At 40.4% G+C, this 22,372-nt stretch overlaps 1 protein-coding gene across 6 annotated transcripts in view; it reads left to right on the top strand.

Annotated features, from left to right (window-relative positions):
* The window catches only part of EFR3A (EFR3 homolog A), a 173,290-nt gene that overhangs the window by 136,767 nt on the left and 14,151 nt on the right, over positions 1–22,372 (top strand). For all 6 annotated transcript variants that reach the window (XM_043539086.1, XM_037892003.2, XM_007069456.4 and 3 more), the window contains 5 exons: positions 2,415–2,576; positions 3,874–4,005; positions 4,864–4,931; positions 5,707–5,834; positions 21,443–21,531. In XM_043539086.1, the coding sequence (XP_043395021.1) occupies positions 2,415–2,576; positions 3,874–4,005; positions 4,864–4,931; positions 5,707–5,834; positions 21,443–21,531 (579 nt within the window). The remainder of the gene's footprint in view (positions 1–2,414; positions 2,577–3,873; positions 4,006–4,863; positions 4,932–5,706; positions 5,835–21,442; positions 21,532–22,372) is intronic.

Genomic DNA, 22,372 nt, shown 5'->3' with positions numbered 1-22,372 from the left:
TGCACCCAGACTCATGTGGAGTACCAGTAACTTCAATAGGGTCCTCCAATACAGATCTAATCCTCAGCGATTTTTTTTTTTAAAGACAACATTTGTAGCCCATAGGGCTAGCTTTAGCATTTTACTTTACTTATCAGTGACACAAGGAACCTTCAGGCTGTATCCTGTAAGGCATTAGCTTAAACAGTTAGCATAAGACTTTGAGGCCTATGAACTTTAGCGTAGATAAGTGTCCTAACAGTCACCCCAAGTTTTGGGGAACTGGGCATAGTATGCTTAAGGGGAAGAGTTTGTAGAAAATGATACTTGGTAACCACAGGAACATTTAACTGTGGTACTAGGCTTGGATATTTCAGGATAGAAACATTGGCAGATGCTTAACCACGAGCTTGCCTTGGCAACAAATTGACTATATGATGATAAGCTAAAATCATTAATATACTAACTTATAGGATAAGGACACACCAACATTATTATGGTGAGGAAGTTAGATAGGGACAAGGAAGGCTGGGCATTTGTCTGAATGTTCATGACAGTCCCATGGCCATATAAGAGGCCAGACCACCAAGTAAGGAGCATTCGGCCCACTGGACTCGTTTGGCATGCCGGGGCAGAGCAGGACTTTTATCTCTTTCCACCAGGTCCCCAGGAAGGGGCGTTAGTATATGTCAGGAATGGTACAAGATATTACCTTAACTCTGTATTTTTGCTAATTTTTGTGGTTTGGAGCCATTGTGTCTTTACTAATTATGCTAATAAAAGTGATTAAAGCTTTGCATTGCTCTCAGTGTAGATGTCATCATTGTGCACATCTGGGTTCCCAACCAGATAGTAAACTTGATGAGCTTGATTCTGTTGTGCCCGATTCTGGAATTAGAACCCTACAATCCCCAGCCAGCTCTTTCAATTGGTACTTAATTGGAAATCAGTAATAATCAATAACCAGTAAAGAATTGGGCAACACATTCAAAATTGATTTGTGAAAAGCAGTGTATTGTGGTATCTTTTCAATTTCTCATATTATTAGAGGAGTTATGCTTGTTTGTTTAAATAACTTCTCCCTATCAAACTTGCTTCTCATTATACCTTCACTGCAGGATCAGTCATAATTTTGTATCTAATGTCACAGTCTCTGGCTATAGATGTATAATATCTTTGTTGCCGTATCTAGTCTGAGAGGGTGAATGACCTATGGAAAAAATAAAGAAAAAAATCCTAAACATATTTAAAGAAATCTTCATAATCTTTAGATTTTTGATCACATGCATTATTGGACACAAGATCTTAAAATTCAGTTTTGTTTAGGAGTATTAGCTTCTGAAATAAGGATGCAGACCCTAGTGTAGAGAAATAATTTGCTGGTCAAACACTTATATGCAGACTCCCATTGAGAAACATAAAACTAGTAATGTCTGCTAGCAGTGGTGTAGGAAATAATTTTCTAACAGAAGTTTTTCTAACTAGCATTGCAGTTGTTGAGATACACATATTTGCTACCTAGAAATATCAGGCTCAATTAGGTTGCAGCAGCTTTGAAATAGTAAGCTGCCATTTGTAGAACAAAGGACTGAATCCATCCGGATCCCTGTAATTTTAAACCTTTATTTTAAACTTATATGCTAACCGATGTCAAATGATGTTAATACCTCTGCTACCTATACATTTGTTTATCACCTGCAAGGGCATGTCAGGGCATTCCATAGAAAAGGAAAAAGCCGTGAGCAGACAGTTGCATAAGCAATGGCCTTTCTAGATCATTCTTACTATATGTTCATTCTTTGCCTTGAAATAATAATTTCTTTAAAAAATAGATTTAACTGATGCTTAGGACATTTCTTGAAAGTATAGACTGATAATTATAGACTCCTTCATTGTAATGTTACTGTGATTTGGTTTGCTCTTCAAAAGGCTAAAAGTATGATTTTCAAATGTGTCAATGTGTTATTTTCAAAAGAGTCTTAGGCAACTGGGAGCCTAATTCTCACTGAAAGTCAATGGGATTTAAGCTCCTTAAGTGCCTTACTCACTTTTGAAAATGGGGCTGGGGCTTGGGCTTGTTAGTCACTTAGGCGTGTTTCAGAATTTTACCGAAGATCTATTTTTTCATTCTGTTCCCTCCCCGCATTTCCATAAACTGATGTAAATGTTCGTTTTCGTGAATACTTCATGTCAATGTAAAACCTGGCAGAGGACATATATGATTCCTGTATAATGTTGTGTGTGACTTTTGTCTTTTAAACTATTTATGTAAGACTCAAAAGTGTGTTCACATAAAATGGCATATTACTCTAAAATTGCACTCAAGGTAGAAATGTAGTGCTCTTTTGTTTAATAACCTGTTTTGGTGTATTTTAAAATAATCTTTATTGACGGTATCTTTTCAGTATTGAATGTCCCTTTTCTGCACTTTATAGCATGGCCAGCAGTTGTACAGGCACATCTACTTAGGCTGTAAAGAAGAAGATAATGTCCAAAAGAATTTTGAGCTGCTCTACACTTCTCTAGCTCTTATAACAATCGAACTAGCCAATGAAGAAGTGGTTATTGACCTCATTCGATTGGCCATTGCTTTGCAGGTAAGCTTCAGGAATGATATTTGGGTTAATCCGTTAATGGTATATTTATGGATATCTTTTATTGGACCAACTTCTGTTGGTGAAAGAAGCAAGTTTACACAGAACTCTTCTTCAGGTCTGGGAAAGGCAGCCAGAGTGTCTCCAGTAAATGCAAGCTGGAACAGCTTGATTTACATAAGTAGTTAACACATGTTGCAAGAGACCATTCAAAGTGTAGTGACCAGTTAACACCTCTCCAGTCACAGGACAAAGGAGATTAGTGAGTTACAGATGGTTCTAATAAACCATAAATCCAGTCACTCTGTAAGTAAATATAAATGAATATGAAAAGCTGAGTATTGAGATGATTTTAATTTGGGCTGGGTTTTTGCATATATTCAGTAACAGGAACCAAGATTTTCAAGGTAGAAATTTAAATATGTGGCATGAATACCAGCAGCTTCCCAGGTTCCCAGCATCTTTGAAAAACAGGCAACTAAATAAATGGCCTGTTTTTCAAATTGCTAAAATTTTGTCTGGGTCTCTCTTATTAAATGAAATAAGACTTTACTAAAAGGTTGCTAAATGCAGCAGGAAGGCAGTGTGATCTGGAAGAATGAACAGGAGTATGGATTCAACAGTTTAGATACCATGGTTATTGGAGCAGTAGAAGAATCTGGATAGAAATAAGTCCTGAGCTCTAATCCTGGCTTTTCCAGTGATTCATTATGTGGTCCTAAGCAAGTCACTTCACCTTTCTAACAGTTAACCACTTACCTCCAGAGAGGTGGTGAAGATTAAGGAGCTATTATGTATGGTTTTGATATGTTTTGCCTGTGACTCATGCCAATATTTTGTCTGTTTTTAAGTGAAATTTATGTTTTTAAATAACATTCTAATTCCCTGAAAATGTTATATTTAGGATGGGAAGGGGTCTTATGGGGAAGACACAGGACTAGATGTCAAAAGACACTCTTCTCTACCATGGGACACAAGTAACCCCCAGAGATTTCAGTAGAGTTATTCATATCCTATGGGGATAGAGTTGAAATGGGTCCCTGGGCTTTGCTCTGCCATACTCATGGGGTAACGGGGTCCTTACATTCCCTTATGTTAGTTGTTCCCAGCTATAGAATGAGGCTATTGCTTACCTACTTCAAGAATGTTAAGACGCTATATTTGTGAACTGTACTGAGACCTTCAGATGAAGGCATTAAGTACTAGTTAGTAGTGTACATATAGTGATTATGAAATATTCATGTAAATTCAGAATAACTTGTAAATGTTGGGCCACCTGATGTTTTCCTTTTTATTATAGGACATCGCCATCATTAATGAGGATAACTTGCCAATGTTCAACCGCTGTGGTGTCATGGCATTGGTTGCAGCCTACCTTAACTTTCTAAGTCAGATGATTGCAGTCCCTGCCTTTTGCCAGCATGTCAGCAAGGTAGTATAAAATCAGTGACTTTGATATTTAGCATGGCATTTCCTACACTACAACAATTAAATAACTTTTACTAAATGTTTCTTTTCTTTTTAGTATCTTTTAGCATAGCAACATGCTCGCTGATTTAAAGCTTAGAAAGACTACATGTAATAGGTAGAATATGTAGAGATTCTGTCATTATTGTAACACTTTCGCCTTCTGAGCACACCCTCCTTTTTGCATAATTTGTGTTGTCATCATATCTGTTGCAATGGCCTCTCTAGTAGATGTATTAGCGGCTGCATTTCTTACTGCAGAATCTTGGGAATATGAAGCTGGACCCACTGTAAGATGATATTCAGCTCTCTCTCCAGAGACTCTGTATAGTTAGAACTAATGTCCATAATACATCTGTGCCTGTTAATACTACTACAGTGAAATCTCTGTCAGCTCAATGGGAATTGCATACTACCTTCAAGCTTGTACAGTTAATTTTCACCTCTTCTAGTGTAGCATTTTAATTTTGTTCACCTACATTACTTTTCATTATAATTGGAATTTTATATTTATTGGCCAGATCCTCGGCTAGTGTAAAACGTATAGCTCCATTGCCTTCAGAGAAGCCATACTGATTTATATCAACTGAGAATCTAGCAGACAGTCTAAAATAAACAAAACAGTTATTTTAGATATTGGTTAGTTTAGGGGAAAATATATCTTAACCTATTCAACCCAGTAATGTACCATTGTGATGGCGTCTGCTATACAATATATGCAATATTCTGTGTGCACAAATAAACATTAAATATGGAAGTATAAGAACGAAAAGTTTCATTCATTCACTCCAAGACCGCTTGCGTTACTTTGCTTGTTTTGCAGGTCATTGAAACACGAACTGTGGAAGCACCCTATTTTCTACCTGAAAACATCTTCAGGGACAAGCGCATGTATGTAGATACAAATATTTATAATAGAGTGGATGAGGATGCATTTTAACGTTCTCTTTATCGAGATTAAACAATTGTACATCATAGAGTAGGTTGAATCTATGGAGAAGTGGCACAGAAAGGGTAATGATACACAAATTGGGGAAGAAAAATGTAGTATTAAAGATAAGATGGGAAATCTCAATTTTAATTTCTTAGTAAAAGGTTAGTCAGAAGTAAGTTGCATGTTGATGCTATAGCATCTGAGTAATATAAGGTTTTTTATTTGTACTCTGTAAATGTAATGTAGAATGTAGCGTGGTATCCTAAACCCTTCAGAAGCGGAGACCCACATTTCATAATAGAATCCTTCTCTGCATCATAATCTTTCAAATCCATAAAAGATTACTGGGAAAGTTATTCTTGAATGTAAACTGAACTGATTATTAGAAAATCTATTTCATTTGCAATTACTTTGAACTGGTGGATCAAAATGAGGCCAAGAATGTTTTAGCAACTCCTAGACTGGGTGAAGAATAAACAATGATGATTAAGTTCCAAATCGTCTAGGTGTGTTGTGTTAAGGGGACTCATAATATTTTTTAAATGTACAGAGAAATTAGAGCTTTGAATATATCAGTTAATAACCAATTTAACTATGTTCCTTTCTGTCGAAACATCAACACTGACTCTTCTTTAGGTGGTAGTTGACTTCCAATATGATCTTGATTTATTTTATTACATGTATAGATCTGTATCAATAAATATTAATTGCTAAATATATATTATTTGACAGTCTTCCCAAATCTTTGGAGAAGCATGAAAAAAACTTGTTTTTCCTGACAAACAAGATTGCAGAATCATTAGGTGGCAGCGGATACAGTGTGGAAAGATTGTCAGTGCCATATGTGCCCCAGGTAACAGGTAAGCAGTAATCAATTACATAAATGTTACAACAGCAGCTACTGAGAATTCATTTTTCCCTCATATCTGATCTGTAACCCACATCCAACCTATATGTAACTTGAATACTTTTCATCAGCATTTTCTGGTAGTATAATTTCTGTTTTCCTCAGAAGTAAGAGTTTGTTCATGGTGTACTGTACAGTATACAACACAGGATTTTAACTCCTAGAATTATTTTCTGCATCCTTTTAAAAAAAAAAAAAAAAAAGCCACAAAGAGGAAAGTTTTGACCTCACTTCGATTTCATTATTTGTTAAATGAGATGGTAGTGCTTATTACTAACTTTCTGAAATTAATTTGAGCTTTAGTATTAAGTCAGTGTTGAATCTCTCTGTATACATATTCACTTGTTCACTAGATAAGTAATTGAAAGCCAGTCCTGGTTCATAAATGTTCACTCTTTGACTGAATGTGGCCTGGGTTACTGGGCTCAGTCAAACTGTCAGTGGACCATGGGTTCACATAACAAAAATACTAGGAAAGGCAGTATGGCCTAGTGGATAGAGCAGTGGACTGGAACTCAGTAGACATGGGTTCTATTCCTGCTGGGTGAACTTGGGCAAAATGCATTGCCTCTTTGCCTCAAGTTTCTGTATACGTAAAAAGAGAATAATGAGGCTTATGTCCTTTAAAGTGCTTTGAGATGAACAAGATATATTTATTATGTTTGTCTCTAATTAGCGCATTTTGTTGCCTTTTAATACTGGAAAGATGGATTGTGCTGTTGCTGATAAAATATCTCCATGTAGAAGCATTGTGGGAGCTTTTACCCTCCCCTATGTGCAAATAACTTTTCTGGTTGTGTTGCTAGAGAAAGTGATATCATGTTTTTGGTGTTTTGTTTTCCTATTCTTTTGCTTAGCAAAGAATTTTTTTTTCTAGAGTTCTTGCTTCAAGGCCTGATATGTACATTTTGTGGATTTATACTATTGTAACTATGGGTCATTTGGGGGATTAACCCCCAGGACCTCTCAAGATGAATTATAAACTTTTGCAGCCTAAATTTAATGTTCCTAGCTGGGAGTTGTGGATCAGGTACAGAAGGGGACACAGTACACACTGAACAGCAAGTTACAGAGGCCACAAAAGCTCTAATCTTATGAGAACCAGTCCCCTAACAAAACTGTTGACGGTGCCTTGGTTCTGCCATGAGTACTGTGGCAACGTAAATTCATTTAAGGCACCGTAACGATGTACTAGGCACCATGAGTCATAAAATGGTGCTCTCAGCACTTTCTGCTGCTAAGGTTGCATCTCACAGTAAAAGCGGAAAATTCCGTTATGTATGTGGAAACATTTCAATACCTTATACATGTGGTGTTAACCTTTTTCACTATTTTTCAGATGCCAGATAGAATAATGTAACCCTTTACGTTAAAATTGAAGGAAAATGTCAGGTGTCAGCAAAAGAAGCATTTGTTGTTTTCTTTTAAGAAGCCATGCCTTTAATTTCTTTGGGGTGGGAATGAAGAGAGGTTGCCTGATCTGAATTTCATGCAAAAAGTCCGAGTTCTTATATGAAACAAATCAATTTCTGTTTAGTAATCTTCACACAAATTGACATAAAGAGTGCTGATGTTTGGGTTACAGATGAGCTCATTAAATAAAGCAGATCTTTTTTTTCTTAGATACCATGTAAAAAGTTAAAATGATTGTTACTAAATTAGGTCGTGATTCAAAAAGCACACCTATTTAGAAAGGGCATTTAAGCACATGAAGGCGGGAGGATTATAGCACTTGCTTAACTGCTTTCCTTAATAGGGATTGATTTAAGCACTTTACTACATCCGGGCCTGAATTAGTTGTTCATATGTACTTGAACGTAAGTTAGTTTCATTTAATGTTTTTTTGTTTTAATTTGATTATGCTCCTTTTTGCAGAAAAGTAATCTGAATGGGTTGCAAGTGCAATATGATTAGCTGGTTGAAAAATGGAATTCCCCGTACTGTGAGATATTCTGAGATTTTGAATTTTCATTTCATCTCAAATTGGGATGAAAAGTTGAAATCTTGGAATTTTTTGTGAAATCAAATATGCAGAAATAATTCATTTTGATCTTCTCAAGACATTCCAACTTTTAATTACCAGTATATTACAGTTTATAATAGAATAAAATGATAAAGTTAAAACAAAATGTTTTGCTAATTTCGCATCAAAAATTTCAATAGTTTGTACGTCCCTTATAGGAGTGCTAGTGCCAATGTAGAATCCAAGCCTGTATTTTCGCCTGAAATAGTATTTTGGGTTTTGCTTGCCTGTTTAATTTTTTTGATACACATACATTATTACTAATATGTGTGAACAAGGGGATCCTTATTAATATGTGACAAAAATACTGGGTATGTTGCTTTTGTCTAAGCCAGATGGGCTTGTTAGTGTAATGGGAACCAATAAGAGTAGCTAAAGTGTTACTGGGCATGGGGGAAGTATAATATATGAGCGCACACTTGAAGACTGCCTCAACTCCTTATCTCAAGACAAGGTCAAGCAACCATTCGCGAGGGGTAAGAGGAGATTCAGGGGGGAGGGGGAGATAAAACACTAAAAGACCAGGGAACTACCTGCCTCTGACCATAGCACAACCTCATGCCTCTCCCCCCGATGGGGTACAACAAGGGTGGGATGAAGACCCCAGACTCACAACCCCCCAAATGGAACATGATCATAAGTTGCAAGGGGTGGGACTATGGGCGTGCATTTCAGGTATAATTGGGGACCTACCAAATTCATGGCCGTGAAAAACGAGTCATGAACCATGAAACCTGGTCTCTCCCCATGAAATCTGGTCTTTTGTGTGCTTTTACCCTGTATATACAGATTTCACGTGGAAGACCAGCATTTCTCAAATTGGTGGTCTTGACCCAAAACGGAGTTGCAGAAGAATTGCAAGCTTATTTTATAGGGGTCCTGGTATTGCCACCCTTATTTCTGCGCTGCTGTAGGCAGCGATGCTGCCTTCAAAGCTGGGCAGACAGAGAGCAGCAGCTGTCGGCCAGTTGCCCCGCTCTAAAGGCAGCAGCGCAGAAGTAAGGGTGGCAATACCATACCATGCCATCCTTACTTCTGTGCTGCTGCTGCTGATGGTGGCTCTGCCTTCACAGCTGGGCTCTGAGCCAGCAGCCACTGCTATCCAGCTGCCCAGCTCTGAAGGCAGCGCTGCCGCTTGCAGCAGGACAGAAGTAAGGGTAGCAGTACTGCAACCCTCCGTACAAGAACCTTGCAAACCCCCCCCCCCCCCCCAAAAAAAAACAACCCTCCTTTTTGGGTCAGGACCCCTACAATTACAACACTGTGAAATTTCAGATTTAAATAGCTGAAACTTATGATTTTAAAAATCCTATGACCGTGCACTTGACCAAAATGGACTGGGAATTTGGTAGGGCCCGAGGCATAATTACGCCTACTGAGGAGGGGGAAGACGGAATACTGGGAAACAAGGCTCTGCGGCGTCAGAGTTATGGGACACATGCTTGCTGAAAATTAACCCCGATAAACATCGCATTGCCTGCGCTTCAGACTTCTAGTCTTCTGCTTTCTGTCTGCATGACAAGAACCAGGGAAGAGGGTAAAGGAAAAGCCTTCTAACAGTCCCTGTGAAACATTTTGATTTAACTGAATAATTTCCAACAGGAAAATCTTTAATGGGAGTTATTGAGCTACTTAAATATTTAAATGCTAAGGGAAGCTTTTGAAAATATATGTGGTAACAACTACTGACTTTTTTCTTCAGTGCATTACTTTTCTTAATTGTCTTTACAAAGCCCTGTTCTGGTGATAAAAATAAGAAGCTGGAGGAAGTGAGTGTTTCGAACCTTAAGAGTAGTGTTGAGATAAGACCAAAGCTCTTCTATCTGTCTGTTTTCATGCCAATATTGGAGAGAGTTTTATTAACATATTTCTTATCTGAGCAGTAGAATTTCTGGGGTTTTTCTGGGGGGGGTTTCTGTATCTTTTGCTTTATAGGTGATTCTTAAACATAATTTTTTATTCTCATTCTTGTTTTGTTAATTTAGCTCTATTTCCATCAGGCAAAAAGCCTCATAAATGCAGACGCAAATCAAAAGGTAAATCTGAACCATAGGTCTGCCTGCCCTCCTCATAGCTATCGTGTGTGGATAGGACATACCCCACCAAACAACTGCTTTTAGAAGACCTTTAGATAAATAAGCGAGAAATTCTGTTGTGCATAGTTTTAATTTCTTACTTTTCCTCCTGTTTTGCTGCCTCAGTCCTCATGCTGTAACTAGTTTTGTAGCTGTAATTTTATCAGGTTTCCCTTTGTTTTTATTCTTGGACTTTGAATTCTAAAATGTGGTGGTTTCCTTTCCTTTTCTTTTCCCAAAGATTTAATAGCTTCATAAATATCAATTTTGTAACTGTTCCAAGTGCTTCCTCGTAATCATATCTCAGGTACTCCACTGAAGCTGCAGCAAGATGCCAGACCTCTGCTGCACTACAGTGCAGCAATAATGTAAATACTGTGGCAAATTTTAAAATGGATGTTTTTATTGAAAAATACAATCAACTCGCTAGTTCCTGTTTGTTTTCATATTAAATTCAGTTTATTTTCACCTTGTTCCAAATCTGTGTTATGCCATAGGTTTTTGTACTGAAAATGCATAATTGTGACATAGAAGTTGTCAGAAGCAGATGGAGGTTATTGCAGCTGAATCCAGGGCAGGTGGGACTTTCAGTACACAGGGAAGTTTCAGAGCATGTTTGGGTTCATAAGGCAAGCACGTTAGTTTTGTGTTTCTGGTAAAAAGATCATAAGTAAAATAGCATAGTCCTTTAAAGTATCCTAGTTAGGTTACAGTATGTGCATCCCATTGAGATGAATGAGATAATTCACATCTGACACAGCTAATGTTTAAGACAGTCTGCAGAGTCAGGACCATGTCAATTTATTGGTTTACAATTGGGTGTATCTGCACTGCACGGTTAATCTGGGTGCTTGGCACCTGGATTAACCTAGCCCCGCTGCAAGCATCCCCACAGCAAAGCCCTATCCATGTTACTGTGTTTTCACTGTTTCTCCACTCCTGTTCTAGAATAAGCATGTCCACATAGAGTTGCTCAGGACTAGCTGCTGCGCTTTGAATTCACACTCTGCCTTAATCCAGATTAATTTGCAAGTGTAGACATGCATTCAGTTAGTTGTAAAGAAAATCTTAAATATAGTGAGGGTTAGAAAAGAAAGTAATATGAGAGTTTATATTCTAGATCACAGTTGTTTAGCACTAGGTGGATTCTGTATTGAAATCCAAAAGTATCCAAAATAAAACTATAGGGGATTTTGAATAATTTTGTAAAGGCACATATTATCTCTGTACCCACACTAGTATAGGCTAGAATAACACTTCGTTCTTTCTCTATCCTCTGGGAGAGGAAAACTCCTGAATTTACATAAAATAGCCATACTGGGGGAAAAGAAGTAGCCCAGATACTACCAATAGTCCTCTGTACGTATGGATGCAAAGTTTAGCCCACATAGATTCAGTTGCAGGACCTGGGTCATAGTCTCCAATACCAGCCTCTTCAAAGTAGGATGTAAAAAAACACCTCATTACCCAATGCAATGCTATGGGGGAAATTTCATCTAGACTCCATTTGATATCCTGAAGCATGGGGGTTTAATGAGCCTGGTCATTTTATTTTGGCTATCATTCAAATGATATTAAAGTCCTGATTAAGTGACTGTCAGGTTTTATTTGAATAGTTTTTCTTGGACTTATATAATGTATTTAATCACTCAATCTGAACATTTTGTGCTCATTTTCTCATAGTCAGATCATATGGTACAAGAACAATTTTAGTGGAAATATCAGATCCTTAATAAAATTATGAAAGAGTTTTTGTTTTGATTTTCATAGAAATGTAGGACTGGAAGGGATCTCAATAGGTCATCAGTCCAGCCCCTTGCACTGAGGCAGGACTAAGTGTTATCTAGACCACGGGCCTCAAACACGCGGCCCGCTGGGTTATTTCCTGTGGCCCGCCAAGCTCCCCGTGCCCCCCTGCACCCTCCCGGAGTTATTTCCTGTGGGCCACCAAGCTCCCCACTCCCCTTTCCCCCAGCGCACCATGTCCCCGCTCCTCTGCCTACCTCCAGGCACTTATCGCTTTCCAGGAGGGAGGGGGAAGGAGCCAGGAGTCGCATGCTCAGGGGAGGAGGCGGAGAAGAGGTGGGGCAGGGATTTGGGGAAGGTGTTGGAATAGAGGCAGGGAGGGGGCGGCGTTGGGGTGGGGACTTTGGGGAAGGGGTTGGAATGGGGGTGGGAAGGGGCGGGGCAGGGGCGAGGCCTCATGGAAGGGGTGGAGTGGGTGCGAGGCCGGGGGCAACAGGGTAGGGGGTGTCAGTGATGCGGCCCTCAGGCCAATGTACTAGTCCTCATGTGGCCCTCTTGGTGATTTGAGTTTGAGATCCCTGATCTAGACCGTCCCTGACAGGTGTTTGTCTAACAGACCACCAATGGGGGAGATTCCACAACTCCCTAGGTAATTTATTCCAGTGCTTAACTACCTGTACAGTTAGACATAAGGAAAAACTTTCTTACTTAATTTTCCTTTGCTGCAATTTAAGCCCATTACTTTTTATCCTGTCTTCAGTGAATAAGGAGGACAGTTTATCCCCCTCCTCTTTATATACTTGAGTACTGTTATCGTGTCTCCACTCAATCTTCTCTTCTCCAGACTAAACAAAACCAAATTTTTTTCAATCTTTCTTTGTTGGTCATGTGTTCTAGACTTTTAGTCATTTTTGTTGCTCTCCCCTGGACTTCCTCTAATTTGTCCATATCTCAGACCATTTCTCCAGTTTGTCAAGACCATTTTGAATTCTAATACTGTCCTCCAAAGTGCTTGCAACCCCTCCCAGTTTGATATCGTCCACAAACTTTATAAGAGTACCCTATGCCATTATCCATATAATTTATTAAGATATTGAATAGAATTGGATCCTGGACATATCCCTGCAAGACCCCAGTCGATATACCATTCCAGATCAATTGTGGACCACTGATAACTACTCTCTGAGTACAGTTTTTCCAACTAGTTGTGCATCCATCTTGTAATAGGTTTGCCTAGGCTACATTTCTGTAGTTTGAGGTCATCTGAGACTGTATCAAATGCCTTACTAAAGTTCAGATATATCACATCTTCCCCCCTTATCCACAAGCTTGTTACCTGTCAAAGAAGGATATTAGGTTGGTTTGACATGATTTGTTCTTGACAAATCCATGTTGACTATTACTTATCAGCTTATTTTCTTCCAGATGCTTACAAACTGATTATTTGCTCCTTTATCTTTCCAGGTATTAAAGTTAAGCTGACTGGTCTATAAATTCCCTGGATTGTGCTTTTTCCCCCTTTTGATGGATTGGTAACATAGTTGTCGTTTTCCAGTCCTCAGGTATCTCTCCCATGCTCCCTGAGTTCTCAGAGATAATCACTAATGGCTCAGAGATCTCTTCAGCTAGTTCCCTAAGTTTTCTAGCATGTATTTCATCAGGCCCTGTTGAAGACATCTAGTTTGTCTAGTTAATTCTCCAGATGTTGTTTTTCTATTTTAGCCTCAGATCCTACCCCATTTACAATGATGTTCCTTGTGTTAGTCATTCAATCACTGCTAACTTTTTTGATGAAAACTGAAACGAAAAGGGATATAACACTTCGGCCATTGTTGCATTTTCTCTTCATCTTTCAGTAGCTGCAGCCGTGTATTCCACCTACCTGTGAGCGCACAGCACTCCAGAGCTGGAGAAATTTGCCTAGCAGTACCAGTAGGGGTGCAGCATTCGCACCTTGTGACCATAGCCCTTCCCTTGACTACATGAGGCGGTGCCACCCCAACCCTCCCTCAGTTCCTTCTGACTGCCCATAGCTGGAGTCGGAGCTCTGTGTGGTCTCAACCTCTCATCTAGTTAGTTTGTTCTCTTGTTGTATATAGTTAGTAGTACCTTTAGTGTTAGTTAAGGTTGTGTTAGTTGTTGTAGTAGTTTGTTTCTCTCATAGAACCATAGGGTTAGCAGAGACCTCAAGGGTCATCTAGTCTACCCTCCTGCCAAGATGGATGGTTTAAACACAACAAATCCTGCAAGACAGACAGCTATCCCACCTCCTTTTGAAAACTTCCTGTGAAGGAGCTTCCACCACCTCTCAAGGCAGTCTGTTCCATTGTCCTACTGTTCTTACAGTTAGGAAGTTTTTCCTGAGATTTAATCTAAATCTGTTATGCTGTAGTTTAAACTCATTGTCTCTTGTCCTGCCCTCTGTGGCAAGAGAGAACAACTTTTCTCCATCTTTTTTTATGGCAGCCTTTCAAGTATTTGAAGACTGCGATCATGTCCCCTCTTAATCTCCTCTTTTCCAAACTAAACATACCTAGTTCCTTCAGCCTTTACTCATATGGCTTGCATTTTTCAGGGACCCCTCACATGAGATACTGCTCCTCTAGCAGGTCAGCTCTCTGCTGGCTTTGGAGCAATGGAGGAGGTTCTGCTGGAACACAAGCGTCACGGCTTCTACTCCCAATACTTCCTGGTACCCATATCCAAGGGAGGGGTAAGACTCATCCTCAGCCTTCACAGCCTCAGCAAATATGTCAGGTGCATGAGGTTCCAGATGGTCACTCGATCAACTATCCTCCCTACATTGTCTCCAAATGACTGGTTTGCTGCTCTGGACCTTCAGGATGCCTGCTTTTACGTGGCGGTTTGACTGAGGCACAGAAAGATCCTTCAGTTCACAATGGTGGAATGCCACTTTCAGTACACAGTGCTTCCATTCAGTTTCTCTGCTGACCCCCTGGGTTTTTACCAAATGTGTGGTCATTGTTGTGGCATTTCTGAGGAAGAAGGGAATTCACATCCTCTCATATCTCAACTACTGTCATATCTCTTCATTCTCTAGACAGACTGGTTTGTCTCCCTCCACTGGTCCTAGTCTCCTTGCAAAGCTGGACGTGTCCACAGAATGTTTTCCAAAGCATTCCTTTTGTCCAGCCTTCACCAACCAAGTCAGCTGTTAGTGATGGCTCACTGATGGGTTGAGGAGTGCACCTGTGGTCACTGAAACTACAGGGACTGTGGTTGGTGCAGGCAGCCACACTCCATATCAGTTTGCTGTATCTTTGGGTTATCCACAATGCCTCTCACATTTTTTAGTACTATATCAGAGACTCAGTGATTCGCATACTTACAATACCACTGCAACGTATGATGTGAACAAACAAGGGGGAACACAATCCAGGTTGCTCTGACTATAGGTGATCTGTGCATGGCAGTTCTGCATCAAGGAGAGCGTTACTTTGACAGCCGTAGTGATAACATCCGCAAGGAGTGTGTGTGAATTGCAGACTTTGATGGCAGAATCTCCTTATAGACGGGGGCAGCAGCAACGTGCCATGAAAAATCCTGCCCGGCCCGGCCGGGGCCGCTCTTCTTCTCCTCCCTTGGGGACAAGGGGCAGGGGCGAGAAGCTTGGTCCTGCCAGCTCCCCTGCCTCTTCCCGCAGTGTGCTGGGTTCCTGCCCCTCCTCCTCCTCCTCTCAGTCCCTCCCTGCTGGCCGATCAGCTGATGGCCCTTGTGAGGGGGTGGGGGAGGAGCGGGGTCAGCGTGCTCGCTGCTCCCAGCGGAGGCAGAGAAGAAGCGGGGGAAGGGCCTTGGAGAAGGGGGCGGGTGGAAGCAGGGTATACCCCCTCCAGTCCTCTGCCGTGAGCACCCCAGAACCCCAGCCCACACCCCCAGCCCTCTGCCCTGAGCCCTGCAGCCCTGCACACCCCCCAGGTCCCTGCCCTGAACCCTATACCCCCCTCACACACACCCACCCTCTGCTTGACTCCTTCACTGCCCCCATGACCCCAGCCCTGACTCTGGCACCCCCACACATACCCAGGCCCCCCACACCCCATGCCCTGACACCTGTACCTGCCTCACAGGCCCCCAGCCCTCTGCCCTGACTCTTGCACCCCCGCCCCCACATACCCAGCCCCCACACACCCCATGCACCCCCCCACATCCTGACTCTCGCCCCCCAACACCCCCACCCTGAGCACCAAACAGGAGCTCCTGCACCCCCCCTCCCACCAAATGGGAGCAGCCCAGGTAAGCTCTCCACACCCAAACCTCCTGAGCCCCCTCCCTCATTCTAGCTCCTGGCCAGACCCTACACCCCAACCCCCAGCCTGCTCCTTCACCCCCAGCCCTGTGCTCAGTGCACTCCCACCCTCAGCTCAGTGCTGAGAGAGCGGAAGAGAATGGGCCAGAACCAGGGAGAAGGTAGGTACCCACTGTATGTGAGCAGGGCCAGGTCCCCAGACCGGCAGCGGGCTGAGCAGGTTCAGCAGCCAGGATCCCCGCTGGCAGGAGCCGGCAGATGGAACCCCTGAGCGGCAGCGGGCTGAGCCGCTCAGCCCACTGCCTGTCTGGGGTCCCGGCCGCCGGTCCCACACAGCCCGCTGCGGTTCTGGGTTTCTGGCTGCCGGCCCCTTGCCAGCCAGGGTCCCAGCCACAGGCCCCGCTCAGCCCGTTGCTGGCCTAGGTGAACAGAACCCCAGACCAGCAGCGGGCTGAGCGGGCCGGCAGCATAAGATCAACATTTTAATTTAATTTTAAATGAAGCTTCTTAAACATTTTAAAAACCTTGTTTATTTTACAGTACAACAATAGTTATATAATATATAGACTTTTAGAGAGAGAGAGAGAGAGAGAGACCTTCTAAAAAACATTAAAATGTATTACCGGCATGAGAAACCTTAAATTAAAGTGAATAAATGAAGACTTGGCACACCACTTCTGAAAGGTTGGCAACCCCTGTTATAGATAGTTCTCCAGGGACAAAGTGACTTTTCGACCACACCCAAAATTTTTGACTAAAGTGGTCTCTGTTTCATTAGAACCAGTATATTTACCTGTTTTTTCCTAAGTCACATTCATCTCTGGAGGAGCAGCGTTTCCGTATCTTAGATGTCAAACATGTCTAGCCTTTCATCTGGACATATCTGGAATACGCGGCTGCATCTACTTGAAGAAAAAGAAACGCTTACTTACTGTAACTGTGGTTCATCGAGATACGATGCAGATTTGTATTCCATGACCAACCCTCTGTCCCCTGTGTATTGGAATCTTGTGTCCACGCATTCAGTGCAAAAGAACTGAGGGAGGGTCAGGACGGTGCCACCTCATATAGCCAGAACTGAGGGAGGGTCTATGGCCATGGAGCACAAGCACAAGCACTCCCCCTCCACACTTTCAACAGGTCTGCCTCCCACTTCTGTCTTTTGTTCATAGTAAAAACTTTGAGGATGACAGCTATAATTCAAACATGGATCACTAGCTTTGTATCCTGCTTTTGATTAATAGTTTCCTCTGTCTTGCAGTGGAGGCCTTTGAATTGCCTGGTGGTAAAGAAAGACTAGAGCTGCTGTCTTTCTGAAATGTTCAGTATATTTATATATGTGATAGACCATCTAGCATCTCGTTTGCCAGGCCTTGTCCTTCTGCGCAGTAGGATTCAGACAGAATGAAGGCAGAGTGGTTTCCTGTGAAAAATCTTTTTTTGGTAAAATGCACTATTTTGCATTTTGGAGAATGTAGTATTAATCTTCTAATACAGAGTGTCGAGTTCTGAAATTGTGTCTTATGTTACTGCTAGGGGGAAAAAATACTTCCTTCATCATCCTGAAACAGAGGATGACCAACTTTAAGGACTCGAAAAAATCTGATGCTCATTTATGCTACAATAAGGACCCCTTATGCTGTTCTTAAAGTGGATGTAAAAAATGATTTTATTTATTTTGAATCAGTGTATTATAAAGCAAAGTAGAGGAGCCTTAATGGAAATGAGAAGCAGGCACTGTATCACTTGATTAAGCATGTTATCACCCATGTAAATCTCACTCCCTCTATTTAACAGATCACATTTTGAGAGAAACTGGGCATTTGGGCACTGGGTCTTTATATAGAAAAGGAAAAATCGATGCTGTAGGAAGCTGTTCCAAACTTTGGAACCCTGGAGGAGATTAATTAGTGGGCAGAATACAGGTTATGAGGTCAGAGAGAATTCATTTTTTCACTACCCTTTTAAAACTGTGTTTGGATTTAAAAATGTTAGTTCTTTGTTTAATAGTAGATCTATATTTTGTAACTACTCAGACACCATTATATAGTCTGAACAATGAGTTTTCACAATAATGGTTCACTTTCACCCAATGTTCATAAAAAAATAGGTTTCAGAGTAACAGCCGTGTTAGTCTGTATTCGCAAAAAGAAAAGGAGTACTTGTGGCACCTTAGAGACTAACCAATTTATTTGAGCATGAGCTTTCGTGAGCAGCTGTAGCTCACGAAAGCTCATGCTCAAATAAATTGGTTAGTCTCTAAGGTGCCACAAGTACTCCTTTTCTTTTTTCATAAAAAAATAATTTCCTATCATCTATAAAGATTCTTGTCTAAAATTTGTTGCAGATGTCATGTCCTTGAAAGTAAGGAATTTCATACTGGTCTCTTGTTTGAGGCTGATCACGTTGGATAATCCATGTCTATATAAATTGGTTAATAATCAAAACCATGGTGGTATTGTATAAAAACCCAGCTGAAAGTGCACGTCTGGCAGCAACACAACACCTTGACTAACCAGAAAGCTCCAAAGGGCCCATATGATACTTAACACACAGATATGGGCTTCCTTTTCCTAGTCAACAAAATATTCTTCTGAGTGCAATCACCTTGTTTTCCTAGTATGTCAGATTAAAGTGTGTCAAAATGGGGGAGGCATCTGTACACATATAACCATGCTGAATCCAATGTAGGACAAAAAGTATGTGTATAATGTACCTATGTGGATTATAGATAAGGCAGCAAGGTGGCAGCAAAGATGCAATTTTGTCTTGCATTTATTTCTTATAGTCAGCATGCTTTATGCTCCCCCAAAATTCCTATACGTTCTTTGGGTGTCATATGGAACGAGTAGAAAGTAGCAAGTCTGCATCAGAAAATTAAAGATGAGCCAGGTTCTCCAAAATACCTTTATCAATGTGGAGTATCTCTGGCAACCATATTAAAATACATCTCCAGCTGTATTTCAGAGCATGGGTAATGGTAAATTATTAGCTAAATTAGTCCTGATACCTGTAATCTGTGTGGAAGCCTCAGGCTGGTTTATCTACTGTCTCCCCTGTGTTTTGTTCTTCATTCTGTCCTTTTTATGCTATAAAATTAATCCTATTTTATTTTTAAGACTGTATTGAACCATATTTCTTGTTTGTCTGAAGAGACAGGAAGCAAATGCAAAGCTATTGAAAGGAGTGCTTGAGTGTGTGCTTTGGTACTACAACATTATGTTTGCAAAGGAAAATGAGATGAATGTAGAAAAGTAGAAAATTAAATGAATAGATGGGGAAAATAACAAATTCAACAAATTCAGAAAGTGAGGTCTTCTGTATATGATGTGTGGGATTCAGAGCTCTACCAGGGATGTGGAGGACCTCCCTTGTCATACATTAATACATCTTTGCCAAGTGACTATTGCATGGCCTTTGCTTAATAGGTTGGTGGTGATAGGCCTCAGGTTTCCGCATAATAATTGGCACCCTTGTCGGCAATCTTAGAAGAAGTCAACAATTGAATGAGTCATGAAGTCTGAGCTAACTTCATCTGTAGAATTGGTCCTTTTAGAACAGGGTCGAGGGACTTCAGCCAGAGCAACACAAGGAAGATTGTGGCAGCCAATGATATAACTCTTCCATGCATAAATCTAGAGGGCTTTAGTTTTCCATTCACCAGCTTCCACAAGCACTTCTTCTTATAAAAATTTGGAACAAGATATGAGTAGGTAAGTAATTGCCCATGCCCCGTGTCCCAGCTATGCTGTCACATTACAAGACTCATTGGAAGGAGTGGAGGAGAATGGAAAATCAAATCAAATGTATAGCAGAACACTGAGTCAGATTTGGCATGGAGTCCTGAATGTTCCCTATTAAATGTAATTCCACTGCTCCCTCTAGCATTAATGAAACTACCGTACTCTTAACCAAAAGTGTAATCAGTCTTGCATTCCAAAAAATTTTGCAGGCGGTTAAACTTTCAAAAGTGTTTCTTGATGCAATAATAAGAAAGGAGGGAAATGGTTGTGTAACCAAACAGGGAACCTATGTTATAAACTAAGTTATGTCCAGCAAATTATGTCCAGATGACTGGAGGATAGCTAATGTAACTCCGATTCCTTTTTTATTTTTTTTAAAAGCTCCAGAGGCAATCCTGGCTATTACAGGCCAGTAAACCTAACTTCAGTACCAAGCAAATTAGTTGAAACTTTAGTAAACAGAATTACCAGAGCACATCTGCTCAATGTGCAACGGCAGTTGAAAAAGCTAACAGACTATTAAGAACCATTCGGATAGGGTTAGAAAATAAGACAGTAAATGTCATAATGGCACTATATAAATACATGGTACTCCCAAATCTTGAATACAGTGTGTAATTCTGATTACCCAATCTCAAAAAAAGATATATTAGACTTGGCAAAAGTAGACAGAAGGGCAATAAAAATGCTTTGGGGTATGGAACAACTTCCATCTGATGAAATATTAAAAAGATTAGGACTGTTCATCTTAGAAAAGAGATAATTAAAGAGGGATACGATAGAGGTCTATTAAAATCATGAATGATGTGGAGAAAGTGAATATGGAAGTGTTATTTACCCCTTCATGTAATTCAAGCACTAGGGGTCTCCCAATGAAATTAATAAGCTGCAGTTTTAAAGAAACATGAAGAAGTACTTCTTCACCCAACACGCGGTCAAAATGTGGAACTTGCTGCACAGGGATGTTGTGAAGGCCAAAAGTATAACTGGGTTCCAAACATAATTAGATAAACTCATGCAGAATAGGTCCATCAATAGCTACTAGCCAAGATGGTCAATGATGCAACCCAATGCTCTTGGGGTATCTAAGCTTCTAATTCCCAGAAGCTGGGACCGGACAACAGAGGATGTATCACTCAATTATTGCCCTGTTCTGTTCATTCCTCTGAGGCATCTGGCATTGGCCACTGTCCGAAAACAGGATACTGTGCTAGATGGACCATTGGTCTGACCCAGCCTGGCCATTCTTACACTCTTATGTTCATCAGATCAGTGGCAGCAGGGGAAGAAGGAATATTTCTCCTCCCACACTGTTCCTTTCTGCAAAGAGCCATCTGAACCATCTGTGGAAGAGCTTTTTTGTGTTTCAAGACATCTCCAAACTAAGGCCTAAAAACATGAATTTTAAATTACAAACAACTCTTCAGAATTAAACTTTTGTGGTCTAGAAGTGTAGAATGTAATGTGATGGTATTACATGGCTGTTCTTAACTTGTGTGACACTTAGAAGAATTTTAAGATCACTAATACATAAGGCAACTTTGTCATATTTTTCACAAATATCCTACTGATAAAATAGATGAACGTGTCTAAAGTAGATAGGGGAAAACAAATCCACACCTATGTGAGGAAACATTCCTTTGTGAGGAATTTGCTTATTTTTTTAATCACTGATACAGAAAATGAAAGAATGTTATTTTTGTCTAGATGAAGATAGACTATCCAGAAGGAAGAGCATTGTGGACACTGTATCTATTCAGGTGGATATTCTGCCTGGCAACAACACGGAGGATAAGGTATGTGAAAAACAAGGTATCCTAGGAAGTATCTCTTGCATAAAGAGACAACCTACAGAATGAAACTTTTCCAGAGAAGCTCTTAATAAAAATCTCTACTTCTGAAGAGTTACAAAATAAGAGATACAAGACAAAAGATTTTGTATCTCTTATTTTGTAACTCTTCAGAAGTAGAGATTTTTATTATCTCATTTATTGATGCTGAGGTACACTACAGTATTTGAGTTATTTTTGACCATTAATATAGGCTACTGTTTCAGTGAAGCTTTTAGATAGTTACCTTTCAGCCAGGGTAACATATTGTGGGAACGCTAATTATATGCTAAATTTCTGTGTAATATATTATGAGATGTTATATCTTAGCTGAGTAAGATACAGGTAACTCCAAATATTTAACTTGATGTCCCTGAACATATACTAAGGGAACTGAACACAGGAAGAGAGAAATTCCACACATCGTATATCGTAAATAAGTCTTATATCTTGTCCTTTCTTTTTTGAGGAATGTATAATAAACTGTATTTTAAGGCAGAGGAAAGAATTGATAGAATCAAACAAAAGATACAGGCATTAAGGTACAGGGATAGAGACTAATTATCTTGCAGGAAGGCTTCAGTATGACTAACTGTTGGGACAAATCTTAGACTTCTTAACTGAAGTGTTCTGAAAAAGATATTCCCCCACCCCCTCCAAAAAAAAGTGTGCTAAGCATAAAATGTAAGCTGTTTCTGTTACTTCTAGCTTCTGTCAGGAAATGGGTAACATTAAGGTGAAAAGAACAGGAGTACTTGTGGCACCTTAGAGACTAAAAAATTTATTAGAGCATAAGCTTTCGTGGGCT

This window comes from Chelonia mydas, chromosome 2, assembly GCF_015237465.2.
Source record: "Chelonia mydas isolate rCheMyd1 chromosome 2, rCheMyd1.pri.v2, whole genome shotgun sequence".
NCBI classification, from domain to species: domain Eukaryota; kingdom Metazoa; phylum Chordata; order Testudines; family Cheloniidae; genus Chelonia; species Chelonia mydas.
Note: the sequence above shows the minus strand (reverse complement) of the source record. Positions and strands in the feature narration are given on the sequence as shown.